Source organism: Stegostoma tigrinum, chromosome 1 (genome assembly GCF_030684315.1).
Source record: "Stegostoma tigrinum isolate sSteTig4 chromosome 1, sSteTig4.hap1, whole genome shotgun sequence".
NCBI classification, from domain to species: domain Eukaryota; kingdom Metazoa; phylum Chordata; class Chondrichthyes; order Orectolobiformes; family Stegostomatidae; genus Stegostoma; species Stegostoma tigrinum.
This window is the reverse complement of record NC_081354.1, coordinates 67849156-67865520: the sequence shown is the minus strand read 5'-3', so window position 1 is coordinate 67865520 and position 16365 is coordinate 67849156. Positions and strand designations below refer to the sequence as shown.

The 16365-nt window shown below is 42.3% G+C and overlaps 1 protein-coding gene across 1 annotated transcript in view; it reads left to right on the top strand.

Moving 5' to 3' along the window:
• LOC125456254 (protein transport protein Sec24D) overlaps nt 1–16365 on the top strand; it is a 196665-nt gene that overhangs the window by 14663 nt on the left and 165637 nt on the right. Inside the window, exons 2-4 of the mRNA XM_048539223.2 lie at nt 1501–1707; nt 5743–5872; nt 6435–6583. Coding sequence (XP_048395180.1) covers nt 1557–1707; nt 5743–5872; nt 6435–6583 — 430 coding nt within the window. The 5' untranslated portion in view covers nt 1501–1556. The remainder of the gene's footprint in view (nt 1–1500; nt 1708–5742; nt 5873–6434; nt 6584–16365) is intronic.

Below are 16365 nucleotides of genomic sequence, written 5' to 3'. Positions count from 1 at the left end.
TGATTTTTTTTACATACGCACAGTTAGGAAGCATCCTGCATCCTGTGCAGCCTGCCACTTGGCTGAACAGTTACCCATTCCAACTGTTCCTTTCATACCTGCTCTAATAGTTAATGAAGAAGATGAAAAAAGACATTTGGAAGTTTAGGGGCTTACAAGAGACCAATACAACAATGAAATATGCATCATCTTCGGTGTAGCACACCGAGAATGAAGTAGGGGGGACCGCTTTGCAGCACACCTCTGCTTGGTTCGCAATAAACAACTGCACCTCCCAGTCGCAAACCATTTCCACTCCCCCTCCCATTCTTTAGACAACATGCCCATCATGGGCCTCCTGCAGTGCCACAATGATGCCACCTGAAGGTTGCAGGAACAGCAACTCATATTCCACTTGGGAACCCTGTAGCCCAATGGCATAAATGTGGACTTCACCAGCTTCAAATTCTCCCCTTCCCCCACCGCATCCCAAAACCAGCCCAATTCGTCCCCTCCCCCCACTGCATCACACAACCAGCCCAGCTCATCCCCTCCCCCCACTGCATCCCAAAACCAGCCCAGCCTGTCTCTGCCTCCCTAACCTGTTCTTCCTCTCACCCATCCCTTCCTCCCACCTCAACCCGCCCCTCCATTTCCTACCTACTAACCTCATCCCACCTCCTTGACCTGTCAGTCTTCCCTGGACTGACCTATCCCCTCCCTACCTCCCCACCTATACTCTCCTCTCCACCTATCTTCTTTTCTCTCCATCTTCAGTCCGCCTCCCCCTCTCTCCCTATTTATTCCAGAACTCTCTCCCCATCCCCCTCTCTGATGAAGGGTCTAAGCCCGAAACGTCAGCTTTTGTGCCCCTGAGATGCTGCTTGGCCTGCTGTATTCATCCAGCTCCACACTTTGTTAACATTGAAAGAAAACTGGATTGTGTAGGAGGAAAAGTGTTGGATATGCAATAATACGTATAACTGAGGATATGCCATCTATGCAAAGATATAACAGAAGCGAGTCTATCTTCCATGACTTGTAGATATGTTTACAGGGAAGGAATTATGCTTGACTGCAGAGGTAAGTGGAAAATTTTATGCTATCAAGTGTTCCTTATATTCTTCCAGTCTGGTGCTTGGTCTTCTGTTGGTGGCTGCTGCCCACAATAATGCACCTAGTTCCCAGGCCTTTGGATGTTCCTCATTCAAATTTGGAAGACTTTAGTCCATGACAGTACAGCGCAGTGTAGTACATACAGTTTGTCAACTGTCTCTGGTATAAATTGCATTTGGCCCCTCCAGCATTGTTTCAAAAAATGTGTTGCTTTTGAGCTCCAAGCTGACATTTCAATACTTGTTCGCATTGCTTTTTACAACCCTGAGTAGTTAATATAACACTGGTTGTGTACCTTACAGACACTATAGGCAGATCATCTTTTAGCAATATTAGCTTTGAGTGACAAGACCAATAGTGAATTTAAGTTTGTTTGAAATTAATTTTGTGCATTTCCACCTCCAGTCTCAACCAGGTGTTGGATCTGCTTTATCTAAGGAATGAGCATTTTCTAAACAACAATGAGTCATCAAGGATATGTTGCAACACCACCTTATTCTCAAGCTAAACCTGGAATGGGAGGATATCCTGCTGGCTTTAGTTCAGCAACTTCTCAGCCACATTATGGCCACTATGGTGGAACAGCTCAACCATATTCTGCAGCTCAAACAGGTAATGCATATGGGGAAACAGTCTTGAACAGAAGTTTTAAACTATGCCTTGTCCTTTCCTCCTCTTCAACTTCACTGAGAGACAAGGCTAGAAACAATGAGACATGCAAACCTTGCAATTAAGACCATAAGATGTAGGAGAAGTAGACAATTCAGCTCGTTGAGTGCGATCCACCATGCAGTTAGATAATGGCTATATGATAATCCTCAACTTCATTCTCTATCTGTCTCAGCCTTGAATATACTCATCAACCCAGCCTCAGCACCCCACTCTGTGGTAAAGAATACCACAGATTCACTACCCTCTGTGAGAAGAAATTCCCCCTCAGTCTTAAGTGGATAACTCTTGATCTGAGATTATGCACTCCTACACAAGCAGAAAGAACTCTTCCACATCTATCCTCTTAAGTCCCCTAAGAATCTTGTATGTGTCAATAAAACTACCTCTCATTCCTCTAAACTCTAATGAGTACACGTCCAACTTACTCAACCTCTCCTCTTAGGGCATTCCTCCAAATCTGCAATCAACTTAGTGAACCTTCTCTGGACTGTCTCCAATGTTTCCTTAGATAAGGAGACCAAAATTGTTCAGAGTATTCCTGTTGTGGTCTGACTTGTAGCTTTTATAGCATGAGCAAGACATCCCAACTTTTATATTCCATTCCCTTTGACATAAAGGAAGGCCATTTGCCTTCCCACTTACTTGCTTAACTGGTACTCTCGCTTCTTGTGATTTATTCACGAGAATTCCTAAATCCTTTGTACTGGAGCTTTCTGCAGCTTTTCTCCATTTAACTAATATTCAGCTCCTCTATTTTTATGCAATATAGTACAATACAGCACAGGAACGGGCCCTTTAGCCCCTCAAGCCTGCACAGATTCCTAGACCTTCTTGTTAACCACTACTTGTTGCCAGTACATGGTTTCTATCTGTCTGTTTGTTTGCCTTCTGTTTTTGCACCTATCAAAATCAGCGTTAAATGTTGCTAACATGCTTGCTTCCACTACCTGTACTGGCAGTGCATTCCAGGTACCCACCACCCTCTGTGTGAAAGACTTTCCCTGCATTTCTCCCTAGACTTTCCCCCCCTCTTACCTTGAACTTGTGCTGTCTTGTAGTTGACATTTCCACCCTAAGTAAAAGAAACTGACTGTTCACTCTATCTACACCTCTAGTAATTTTGTAGACCTCATTCAGATTGCCCTTCAGCCCCCGATTTTCCAGTGAAAATAATCCAAGTTTATAAAACCTCTCCTCATAAAGCCCTCCAGACCAGGCAACAATCTGGTAAACCTTCTCTGTACCTTCTCCAAAGCATTCACTTCCTTCTGGTAATATGGCAGACAAAACTGCAAGCAATATTCCAAATGTGGCCCAAGTAAAGTTTTGGAAAGCTGTAACATAACTTGCTAATTTTTATATTCAATGTCCTGGCCAATGGAGGCAGGAATGCAATGTGTCTTTTTACCCACATTATCTATCTGTGTTGCTATTTTCAAGCATTTGTGGAGCCAAACAACCAGAACCCTGTATATGTCATTGCATCTAAGGGTTCTGACATTTATTGAATTATTCACACCTAAGTTTGATCTTCCAAAATGCATCACCTCGCATTTATCCACATTAAACTCCATCTGCCGTTTCTGTATCCCGCTGTGTCCTTTTGACAGTGATCCTCACTATCTGCAACACTGCCAATTTTGGTGTCATCCGTAAGGTTATTAATCAAACCACTTATTTTTTCCTCAAGATCATTTATAAATATTGCGAACAACAAAAGTCCCAGCACTGATCCCTGCAGAACACTACGAGTTATTATCTCCATTTCGAAAAGTACCCTTCCACCGCTACTCTGTTTTCTATGACCAAGCCAGTTCTGTATTCCTCTGACAGCTCACCCTGGATCCCGGAGGTTACCTTCTGTACTAGTCTGTCATGAGGCACAGTATCAAACACCTTACTAAAGTCCGTATAGACAACATCCAGTACTCCTCTCTCATCAATCATTCTTGACACCACCTGGAAAAGCTCAGTCAAGTTGTTGAAACGTGACAACCCTCCCTGCAGAAACTCATACTGCCTAACATTAAAAGTCCATTTGCTTCCAATAGCTGCCAATGCATTTTCACACAAATATATTACACCTGCCCAGTTTTGCCCACTTGCATAATCTATCCGTCTGCCTCTTTCTGTCATCTTCCCTACTTGCCTTGCTGTGTCATCTGTGAAATTGGCTACAGTACATTCACTTCCCTCATCTAGGCCATTCCAGTCTATTCCTTTGATTGTTCCAAAAAAAGCCACCTCCTTCTCTTCCCTTCTGTGTTTCAACTGGGATTTAAGATTACGGGGAGAAAGCAGGATTAGGCTATTGAGTTGGACGATCAGCCAGGATCGTGAAGAAAGGCAGAGCAGGCTTGAAGGTCTGAATGGCCTCCTCGTGTTCCTATCTTCGGTATTTTTATACATTTGTAAACAACTGTAGTCCCAGCATTGATCCTTGTGGCACTGTACCAGTTACAAGTTGCTGCCCTGAAAATCTGCCACTCCGTCCATTACCCAAACTCTCTGTCCTCTGCCAATTGTCTGTCTATGCTAATATACTACCTCTAATACCATGGGCTCTACTGTGAAGACTTTTTGAATGGTGCAGTAATACTTTGACAATGCTTGGCTTTTAGAACAGTTCTTTTCCCATTTCAGTGGATAATCAAAAATACAGTGAAGTAGCGATCTTTGCAGGATTCCCAGTAATCCCAAGACTTTGATGGCATAAAGAAAATAGCGTGTATAATGAACATATACCAAGTGGTTCCAACATAGATTGATCCATTGTAGGGATAGGCATCTCCTAGACTCCTGCAATTTTGGGGAGTCAGGCCAGCTCTGGATGAAGTCAAAACTGAAAATGCTGCTGAAACTCGACAGTGTCTGTGGAGAGAGAAACCGAACTATTCTGATGTTCAGAACTCGGGGATCTGAAGCAGTTGTTTGAAACAGAATTAGCGTTTTGCATTAGTTATGACTATCTCCACAGATGCAGCCAGACCTAGGGAGGTTTTCCACCACTTCCTGTTTTTATTCCAGATTTCCGACAGCCACGGAGTTTTAGCTTTCATTTCAGCTCCTGGCTGATTTGTGCATCATGGTCCCTTGGAAGAGTTGTGAATCATAGCCTGGATTCTGGGACAGTTTGAAAGGCAAGCTTGAAAGATCTTATCATTCCAATTCACTGCCAACTCATGACCCTCTACCCAACCCCACTCTGTTGTAGATTCCGTGCCAACTCATTCTGTATGCACAATGTAGAAAACAAACAAGCTATATAGAAACAACAGAAGATAGAAACTTCTCAGGGGAAAAAAAAACACCTATTAACAAATCTTCTTGTTATTTAAAAAAACCCCTCCTGTTCCCAGACACGCTACAAAAGTGGGTCAGATTGACCATTAAAGTACCAATACTGAAATTTTCAAGCACATCCCCCATCGTAGTCTGTGTAACTAAATATTGATACTTTGAGAAAAGAGGGACCCAAAAAATACTTACTTACATTTAAATATGTCAGTTGGTCAAAGTTACTAGTTCTTTCCAGTTGTCAAAATAGAACGCCCAGCAGAGGTGATCGTTTTTGTGTGTCTGGGCTCCTAGCCAAGTATGCATGATGATGACCTGTAGATACTCTTTCTGCAGAACTGGATCACCACTGATGGTTCTACAGCTTTGGGAAATCAAAGTAACCTGAACAAACAATCTAACTTAAAAAAACGTCAAGTACTTGAATCTGCTTATGAACAAAGTTATGTGATCATTTTGTAGTAGTTCAAAAAAAAATTGCCTCAAGGTGTAAATTGTATTGTAGACTTAGCATTAAAGGAATATACAAAGAGACAATATTTCCAATTGTTCATTTTTGTGTGAACTTGTTTTGTATTGTAGACTTTGAACGTACATTTCTTTCTTTGTTGTCACTGTTCTCAAAAGACTTTAGTTCTGAGTGTAGGCGTATGGTTCATGGATGCATTTTCTTTCCAGGACCTTTAAAACCACTGTCTTCACCTCATGGATCTTCAATGTCTGTTGGTCACCCACCACCTGCTCCTGGCCAGTTTGGTCAAACTAGCCTCCAGAATGGAATATATAATCCTGGAAACCAGATGTCAAGGTATTTTCTTTTTAAAACAAAAATCATTCATGGGATGTGGGTGTCATTGGCTGGGTCAGCATTTATCGCCCAACTCTAGTTACCGTTTTGAAGTTGATGGTGAGCAGCCATAATAAAAAAAAGGAAGATCAGCAAAATACAATTGTAAACTTGCAGACAATCACTGCTTCATTTTTGTCAAAAATGAATAAACTCTACAAATGTCTTGCATAAATGATGTAAAGCTTTTTACTTTTAAATTTGCACCAGCAATATGGTAGAAGAGAAGCGCACAAAGTTTACCATTCTGATTAGATGCATTCCAACAAGGCTTATGACACAACTACTTTGCTCATGCCCCCCCTCTCTGCCACCTCACAATCCAGTCTTTTAGAAACCTAACCTATGTCCGGTAGATAGTAAGCCTTGATGTTGTTGTGGTTTTCCGTTGCTTGTAAACTGCACCACTTGTCAAACATAGTTATATTTCGACCAACTATCCAATATTGAAGAATGGATTCAAAGTTGCAATGCCTCAATAACTGTGATTATTTTTTAAAATAAAGTGTTTATTTTCTTCTAGCCATGCAACTCCTCCTCCACACGGTGGTCAAACACCACCTACTCAATCTCATGGTTCTAAATCACAGGCAAATTACCAGAACACTGCACCACCTGTATTCACACAGCATGTCAGCAATCAGCTTGGTGCGATGCAAATAAGCAACTATGGTAAGTCGTTTTTGCTTTGTTTAAATGAAGTACCTGAAGCCAGTTGAATATTTAGGAGTATAGGGAGAGGAAGATGATGACAAAAAATAAATTTTTACTTATAATTTTGCATTTTGAAAGGTTTCTGTTTCTAGATGGCTTCTTTGCAGTTGTCCCAAATGATGGTCTTGCCCTACAATTTCTTCATTCTTTTGAACTTGAGTCTGACACAGCAAAAGAGTGGAAGATGAAACTGAAACTTTTAAAGACCATGTGTCTTCGCATCCAAGTCAAGATTTCCTGAGTGACAGACATGCTTTGATTAATGTAATTTAGTCTTGTTGCTTTACGAAATCAAAGAAACTTATTTTCAAATCCTGTGGTGACCAGGAATGTTTGAAGTCTCAATAAAATATGTTGAGTGCTTTATTTACAACATTTCAGCAGTTCAGAATCTCTACGCTCACTCATTTTTTGTTTTAGATTTGTGTGGGAAACCGATAATTTAATCCTCTGGAATTTGTGTAATTTACATTGACAAGTTCCTCTGATAAAATACAAATGGAAGAAATTACCATAGATAGAATTCAGAGAAAGTAAGTAAGGAAAATGCAACAAAATCAGAAAATATTTTTGTTTTGTAAAATGTCCTGAGATATTGTTCAACTTAAAACCTGCCAATTGTTGGATTCATGGAAAAGTGATTCAAAATGAACTTCACTTGAGTGTTATTTACAAATGTTTGTGATTTCACTCAAAGATATTGGTCCTATGTGTAAACCAAGACATTAAATTTCCATGATTTACTTGTATTGTTCTGAAATTTCCTTCTCCACAATTCATAGTAGTTGGTTATACCATGCTACAGTGATGGAGCCAAACATTTCAGATGATCATGTCAATTATGTGTACACTTGAGTCTATGATATAATTTTAGGAACTGCAAGCATAAATTCAGATACTAGAGTTGGGTTCTTTGGAATAGAATTGTTCAATTCCATCAGGCAACTCTCTCTTTGCTTTGCTGGCATTGGTATGAGCCCTGTCTAAGTTAGATGGATGGCCTCTGAAGAATAATTTGGCAAGCTGCAGTAACAGGTGAGAGAAACGTTGGTACATGGAGAAACTTAGGTGTCCTTGCACCAGAACCACACAATGTTTAATAGACAATAGACAATAGGTGCAGGAGTAGCCCATTCGGCCCTTCGAGTCAGCATCACCATTCATTATGATCATGGCTGATCATCCACAGTCAGTACCCTGTTCCTGCCTTATCCCCATAATCCTTGATTCCACTACCTTTAAGAGCTCTATCTCTCTCTCTCTTTCTTGAAAGTATCCAGAGACTTGGCCTCCATTCCTTCTGGGGCAGAGCATTCTGTATGTCCACCACTCTCTGGGTGAAGAAGTTTTTCCTCAACTCTGTTCTAAATGGCCTGCCTCTTATTTTTAAACTGTGTCCTCTGGTTCTGGACTCACCCATCAGCGGAAACATGTTTCCTGCCTCCAGAGCGTCCAATCCCTTAATAATCTTATACACCTCAATCAGATCCCCTCTCATCCTTCTAAACTCAAGTGTATACAAGCCCAGTTGCTCCAATCTTTCAACGTATGATGGTCCCGCCATTCCGGGAATTGACCTCGTGAACCTATGCTGCACTCCCTCAATAGCAAGAATGTCCTTCCTCAAATTTGGAGACCAGAACTGCACACAATACTCCAGGTGCAGTCTCACCAGGGCCCTGTACAGCTGCAGAAGGACCTCTTTGCTCCTATACTCAATTCCTCTTGTTATGAAGGCCAGCATGCCATTAGCTTTCTCCACTGCCTGCTGTACCTGCATGCTTGCTTTCATTGACTGATGTGCAAGGACACCTGGATCTCGTTGTAACATTTAAACAGTGAAAAAAAAGTCTTAATGGAATTACATAGGGCCTTGGTGAGATCAGACTAAGCATACTGTTTGCAGTCTTGATCTTTTTAGCTGAGGATTTAGCACAGGGTTGTTAGGTACGAATGGAAACAGCAGATCAGTTACCTATTCCCTATTCTTACACCCACAAACTCCATATTTCTCAACCAAGACTGGTGACAAGATGACTGAACGTAAACATAATTTTGACCAATATTTGAACAATTTCAATATCTTGGAGCTTATCACACATCGACATTTACAGCACAGAAAGATGCCATTGTCTATTATGGTCAACAAAAATCTGATTTATAATTCCATTTTTCTACTATTCACCCAAAGCTATTAAGGCTATAACAATGCAAATGAATATCTAAATACTTTTTAAATGTTACAAGTGTTTCTGACTTAACGCTGCTTCAGTCAGTGAGTTCTAGACTATTGCCATTCCCTAAATGAATAGCATTCTTTTTAACTCTCCTCTGAGCCTTCTACCTTTTTAGTCTTAAATCTATGACATCTGGCTGTTGGCCCTCTACCAGTGGAAATGGTCCCTACTTATCCGCTCTCTCCGTGCCCTTCATAATCTTATACAACTCTGTCGGCTCCCCTTTCAAGTTTTGATGCTCCAACAAAAATCACCCCAGACTATTCAAATATTCCTCATTGTTCTGATCCTTTGTCCAGGCAGTATCCTAGTAAGTCTCTTCTATACCGTCTTTGCTGCAAATACATCCTTCCTTAAATATAGTGAGTACAGCTGCAAAAAGGACTGCAGTTGTGGCCTAATCAGCATTTTATATAGTCCAAGCAGCATAATATCTCTTTGCATTCTATGCCCTTCCTAAGGAAGGCAAGTACCCCATTGACCTTATTAACCATCTTGTCTTGTCAGAAGGTAGCCTTGCTACTTTCAGGGATTTGTCAATATACACACACCGAGGTCCCTCCAATTTACTCTACTTTCCAGCGTCCTCTGACTTTTGGTGTAAGCCCTTGCCTTGTTAGTCTTCTCAATTTGTATTACCTCTCACTTTTCTGTGTTGAACTCCATTTGTCACTGTTCCGTCCACTTAACATCCAGCTTCACACTGTTATCACTGTAATCAGAATTCTGAGCACAGAATCATCCCGTTATCATCGCACTCTGCTTCCTGCTTATCAGCCAATTTAGGATCCGGCATGTCACCTTGCCTTGGATCCTATGGACTTTCTTGACCAGTCTGCCATTGGGGACTTTATCAGTAGCCATGTTAGATTTTATGAAGACAACATCAAAAAATTACCCTCATCAGCACCCTGGCTTATCTCCTCCAAAAAATTAATTATATTTCTAAAATACAATCTTCTCTTAACAAATCCATGCTGACTATCCCTGAATAATCCTTGTGTCCAAGTGTAGAGATTAGACTGGTTGGCTTGTAATTTTCTGGTCTGTCCCTTCCTTGTATTTTATATAAATGGGATAACGTTGGAACCCCTGCAGTCCTCTGGCACCTCACCTGTGGCCAGAGAGGATTTGAAAATTACTGCTAGGGACCCTGATAGCCTCAATAGCCTTTGATACATCTCATCCAGACCCGTGGATCCATCCACTTTTAAGGAAGCTAAACCTGTAAAATCCCTCTCTCCCTATTTTAATTTCTTCTACGATTTCAAAGTTCTCCATCCTGAAGTTTGTGTCTGCATCATCCTTTTCCATTTTGAACACAGACAGTAAGTATTCACGGAGAACTGTGCCTACATGTTCTGGATCCGCGTGCAGATTACCTCTATTCTCCCTGAAGAGTGTTCCTCTTACATAGGGTCTTGCTCTTCATGTATTTTTTTTTAATCTTTCTATCTTCCTTTATTCTACCAGCCAGTGCTTTCTTTTGCTTTCTCTTAGCTTTATTAATTTCTGAACATTTTTATGTGATCTTAGAGACTCAGCCATAATGAGCCCTCATTACCTGTCATTAAAGCTTCTTTTTTTAATTCTTCATCCCAACCTTTTTGTCCTTTCACAGTCGAGGGTTTTCTGGCCTTATCCACACCCTTTTGTCTTTATGGGAACGTATTTGCCTTGTGCTCTCACTGTTTTGTCCTTGGATACCTGCCACTGTCTTGACACAGTTTTATATGCGGCTAGATGCTTCTAGTTCATTTGGGCCAAGTTGCATATTATCTTAGTGAAATCTTTTCCCAGTATCGAATTTATATTCATGTCCCATCCTTATTCTTTCTCATATCTATACTAAATGTCATAAACTACAGTAAACAAAGTGTTATCATCACTATCTTCAAAATGTTTCCCTACTGATGCACCTTCCACCTATTGGACTCATGTGAATGTTAGGTCAAGAACTTGTTGGGCTTTTGACATCCTGGCTAAAACAGTTCTCTTCAATGCAATTTTACCATTTTGCTCCCTCCCTACTTGCACACGAAAACTAGCCCAGTTAATAGTTGGGTAGCTAAAATCTCCTACTGTTACTACGTTATTATTCTTATGCTTCTCTGAAGTTTGATTCTCTGTCCCTGCTTGACTGTTTTGGGGGCCTATAATACGCATCCAACAGCATAAGTTTTGTTTTCGGTCTCTAGCCATGTAGTCTCATTTGATGATTCTTCTAAGATATCATCCTTTTTACTGCTATAATTGATTCCTTGATCAATATTGCAACTCAGCACCCCCCCCCCCACTTCTACTGCCCCCTAAATCTCATCTCAATACCTTTTAACCAGGAATATTGAGTTGTCAATACAGCCCATTTTACAGTCAATTTTCAGATAAAACTATGGTTTCTTGTCCCTTTTAGCCTTGCTGCCGCTAATTTCATGTCCTGCGCAGATTCAACACCACTGTCTGATTCTGGGAGCTCACTTCAACAGCTTATCTCCATGATGCTGGCTGCCTGTCTTGTGGTTTTTGACCTCACCCATTTCTGTGGTGAATATTGTAACTGTAACTGTTAATTTGTCATTTTAGTTATGTAAGTGTTGTTGCTTCAATTTCTGACTAACATGAGCATTAGGAATGTGTTGTAAATGTGTCACGTGAGCCTGATGTTATCATCTCAGTTGGTAGTACTACTGGAAAAGTCTGATTTCAGAGTGAAATAACTTATAAGTTTTATTTTTGTAGTTGGCTACCTATACTGTGATTATCAGTCTCTAAACAGAGTTACATAAGGCTGTCATTGTACTTTTAACAAAAGAACATCTTCATGACACAAAAGAAAAGAAAACATATATATTTGCAAGACAGTTTATAAAGATATTCTCATAAACAACAAAAAAGAAAATTTCAACTCTTTTCCCAGCATTATGCTCTACAGCCACTCAATCCCAATGAAATTTCACTTTATTCTAAACCTTGTTAATCAATTGGCAAAGTTGCATTTCCTTCCAGCAACTTTCTGTATGTTAAACAGATGTGATTCTCTTAGTTAGTGTCCTTAAGACACATCAACACAAGCTACTTTACTGGCTTTTCCTAACTGAACTTAAGAAAAGCCATATTTACTTACACTGTTAGTAGTTTTAAGACTTCTTTCAACTTTTGAAAGTCTGGGCTGTGACAACTAAACTACCCTTCGCTGGGAGTATGAAACTGTTCTCCTCGGCTGAGATCTTTAGGTCAGTAGTTTCCTAAGTCATCACAATTCAACTAAGCAAATATTTCACCAATAACTCACCACCTACTTTGTGTGATATATCAAGGCATGGAGCTGAATGAACACAGCAGGCCAAGCAGCATCAGTAGAGCAGGAAAGCTGATGTTTTGAGTCTAGACCCTTCTTCGAAAAGGGAGGGGAAGGGGATTTGGAAATATACAGGGAGAAGGGGGGAGATGGATGGAAGATGGATAAAGGAGCAGATAGGTGGAGAGGAGATGGACAGGTCAAAGAGGTGGGGATGGAGCCAGTAAAGATGAATGTAGGTGGAGAGTTAGGGTGGGGATAGGTCAGTACAGGTAGAACAGACAGGTCAAGGAGGCAGGATGAGGTTAGTAGGTAGGAGGTGGGGGTGGGGCTTGAGGTGGGAGGAGGGGCTAGGAGGAAGGAAGGATGAACAGATTAGGGAAGCAGGGACAAAAAGGGCTGGTCTTGGGATGCAGTTGCAGGAGGGGAGATTCTGAAGCTTGTGAAGCCCACATTGATACCATTGGGCTGCAGGGTTCCCAAGTGAAATATGAGTTGCTGTTCCTGCAACCTTTAGATGGCATCATTTGTTGCACTAGAGGAGGCCCATGATGGACACGTCGTCCAAGGAGTGGGAGGAGGAGTTGAAATGGTTCTCACTCGGAGATGTAGTCGTTTGTTGCGAACTGAGCGTAGGTGTTCCACAAAGTGGTCCCCAAGCCTCCGCTTGGTTTCCCCAATGTAGAGGAGGCCACAGTGGGTACAGCAGATGCAGTATACCACATTAGCAGACGTGCAGGTGAATATCTGCTTGATGTGGAAAGTCTTCTTGGGGTCTGGGATGGGAGTGAGGGGAGGAGGTGTAGGGGCAGGTGTAGCACTTCCTGCAGTTCCAGGGAAAAGTGCCGGGTATGGTGGGGCTGGTGGGGAGTGTGGAACAGACAAGGGAGTCACGGAGAGAGTGATCCGTCCGGAAGGCAGATAAAGGTGGGCAGGGAAAATTGTCTTCGGTAGTGGGGTCAGATTGCAGATGGCAAAAGTGCCGGAGGATGATGCGTTGGATCTGGAGGTCGGTGGGGTGGTACATGAGGATGAGGGGGATTCTGTTCCGGTTGTTGTTGCAGGTAGGGGGTGTGAAGGGATGAGTTGCTAGAAATGCGAGAGACACAGTCCAGGGTGTTTTCGACCACTGTGGAGGGGAAATTGCGGTCTGTGAAAAAACAAGGACATCTGGGATGTCAGGGAGTAGAATGCCTCATTTCAGGAGTAGATGCGGTGGAGGCGAAGGAATAGGCAACAGGTGATGGCATTTTTGCAGGAAGGTGGGTGAGAGGAGGTGTATTCTCGGTAGCTGTGGGAGTCGGTGGGCTTGAAATAATAGATATTGGTTTCTAGGTGGTTGCCAGAGATGGAAACAGAGAGGTCCCGGAAGGAATTGAGTGAGAAGTTGTTAAGGGCAAGGATGAGTACAGCTGTGCCGATAAGGGTGTCAGTGGAGGGGGAATTGGTCGGGCCTGTGGGACAGGAAGAAGCAGAGGGCCTTTAAGCCATCTGCATGGGGAATGCAAGTGTATAGGGACTGGATGTCCATGGTAAAAATGAGGTATTGTAGACCGGGGAATTGGAAGTTCTGGAGGAGCTGGAGGATGTGGGTGGTGTCACGGATGTAGGTAGGGAGTTCCTGGACCAAGGGGGAGAAAATGGAGTTGAGATAGGTGGAGATAAGTTCAGTGGGTCAGGAGCAGGCGGAGACAATGGGTTGACCAGGGCAGTCAGGTTTGTGGATTTTGGGAAGGAGATAGAAACAGGCGGTACGGGGTTGGGGATTGATGTGATTGGAGCCTGTGGGTGGGAGATCAACTGAGGTGATGAGGTTGTGAACGGTTTGGGAGATGATGTTTTGGTGGTCAGGAGTAGGGTCATGATCAAGGAGGCGGTGGCAGGAAGTGTCAGAGAGCTGGCGTCTGGCCTCAGTGATGTAGAGGTCAGTTCACCATACTACAGCTGCGCCTCTCTTGTCCGCTGATTTTATGGTGAGGTTGAGGTTGGAGCGGAGGGCTGCACGTTCTGTGGGGGAGAGGTTGGAGTGCGTGAGATGGGGGAGAGGTTGAGGTGATTGATGTCTCGACGGCAGTTGGAGATGCAGAGGTCGAAGGAGGGTAGGTGGCCTTGGAGTGGTGTCCAGGAAGAGGGGGTGTGTTGGAGGTGGGAGAAGTGGTCAGTGGAGGGAGGGTTAGGCTCACTATTAAAGAAGTAAGCGCAGAGGCGGAGGCGGCAAAAAATTATTCAAAGCCTAAGCGTGAGTTGTATTCATTGATGTGTAGGTGGAGGGGGACAAAGGTGAACCCTTTACTGAGGACTGACCGTTTTCCCTCAGTGAGGGGGTGATCTAGGGGCAGGTGAAGACCCAACAGGGCTGGGTGCTACTATCTCCTCTGGAGCTGCAGTGTAATCATTTAGCTTAAGCTGCATGCTTTCTTCAAAATTCTTTCTGCTCGTTTGTTCAAGAATGACTTTCTCATAGAGTCAGACAGCACAGAAATGCACTCTTTGGTCTGAACAGGCTATGTTGAACATAATCCAAACGAAACTAGTCACAGAGATAATCGGAACTGCAGATGCTGGAGAATTCCAAGATAATAAAATGTGAGGCTGGATGAACACAGCAGGCCAAGCAGCATCTCAGGAGCACAAAAGCTGACGTTTCGGGCCTAGACCCTTCATCAGAGGGTCTAGGCCCGAAACGTCAGCTTTTGTGCTCCTGAGATGCTGCTTGGCCTGCTGTGTTCATCCAGCCTCACATTTTATTAAACTAGTCACACCTGCCTGCTCCAAACCCTTATCCCTCCAAACATTTCCTATTCATGTACCTATCCAAATGTCTTTTAAATGTAATTATACCCACATCCACCACATCCTCAGGCATTCATTCCATATGTGAACCACCCTCTGTGTAAATCTCTCTCCCCTCACCTTCAAAATGTGACTGCCAGTCTTGAAATCTCCCACACAATGGAAAAGGCCACTATTATTAACTCTATCTATACCTGTCATTATTTTACAATCTTCTACCAGATTGCCTTTCAATGTCCCATGCTCCTGTGGAAAAAGTCCCAGCCTATCCAGCCTTTCTTTGTAACTCAAATCTTCTGTACGCAGCGACATCCTGGTAAATCTCTTCAGAACCCTCTCCAGCTTGATAATAGCCTTTCTATAAGTTTGTGGCTAGACCTGGACACAGTCTTCCAGAAAAGGCCATGCCAATGTCCTGTACACCCTCAACATGACTTCCCAACTCTTATACTCAAAGGACTGAGCAATGAAGGCAAGCGGGCCAAATGCCTTTTCAACCACCCTGTCTATATGTGACACAAATTTCAAAGAAAGATGTATCTGCATCCCTGGGTCCCCCTGTTCTACAATGCTACCCAAGTCTCTACCACTAATTGTATAAGCCGTTCTTTGTGTAAAAAAAATCACCATCACAGAACTATAAAATGTATTTGACCTCTTCAAGCTCCCGTACAAAAATAATTTAGTAAATCCTACATCTCTCTCTCTCTCTCTCTCTCTCACACACACACACACACACACACACACACACACACACACACACACACACACACACACACACAATTGCATTTTCACTTGTTAATGGAAATTTCTTCAAATCATTATTTCTGTTTCTTGTTCATGGTAAAAATATACACAAATTAAACACAATAGTTTTCATAATCACATTTTACCCTCCAAAGGGTCTAGGCCCGAAACGCCAGCTTTCCTGCTCCTCCGATGCTGCTTGGCCTGCTGTGTTCATCCAACTCTACCCATTGTTATCTCAGATTCTCCAGCATCTGCAGTTCCTACTATTTCTTTACGCAGGTCAAGTTTGATCATGGCAATTGCTTAATTTTTTTCTGGAACAGGTACCACCATAATGTTGGCTTTCCTTGTTTCATGGATGATTTTTTTAGATTGTGTTGTTGTATCATTAAACTTTAACAAAACAGCCTTAAATTTATATATGGAATATAAGACCAGATCAAAGTATTTTTCTCCAAATGTTGAATATTTGTGTTGAATATTTGAGTTGACTCATTTAGTTTCTTAGAAAGGTAACTGGCTACTCAATTCCCTTATTGTTTTCCTGTGACAACATTTCACAAACATAGAAACAAAGACAAAAGGTGCAGGAGTAGGCCATTCAGCCCTTCAAGCCTGCACTGCCATCCAGTATGATCATAGCTGATCATGCAATCTCAGTA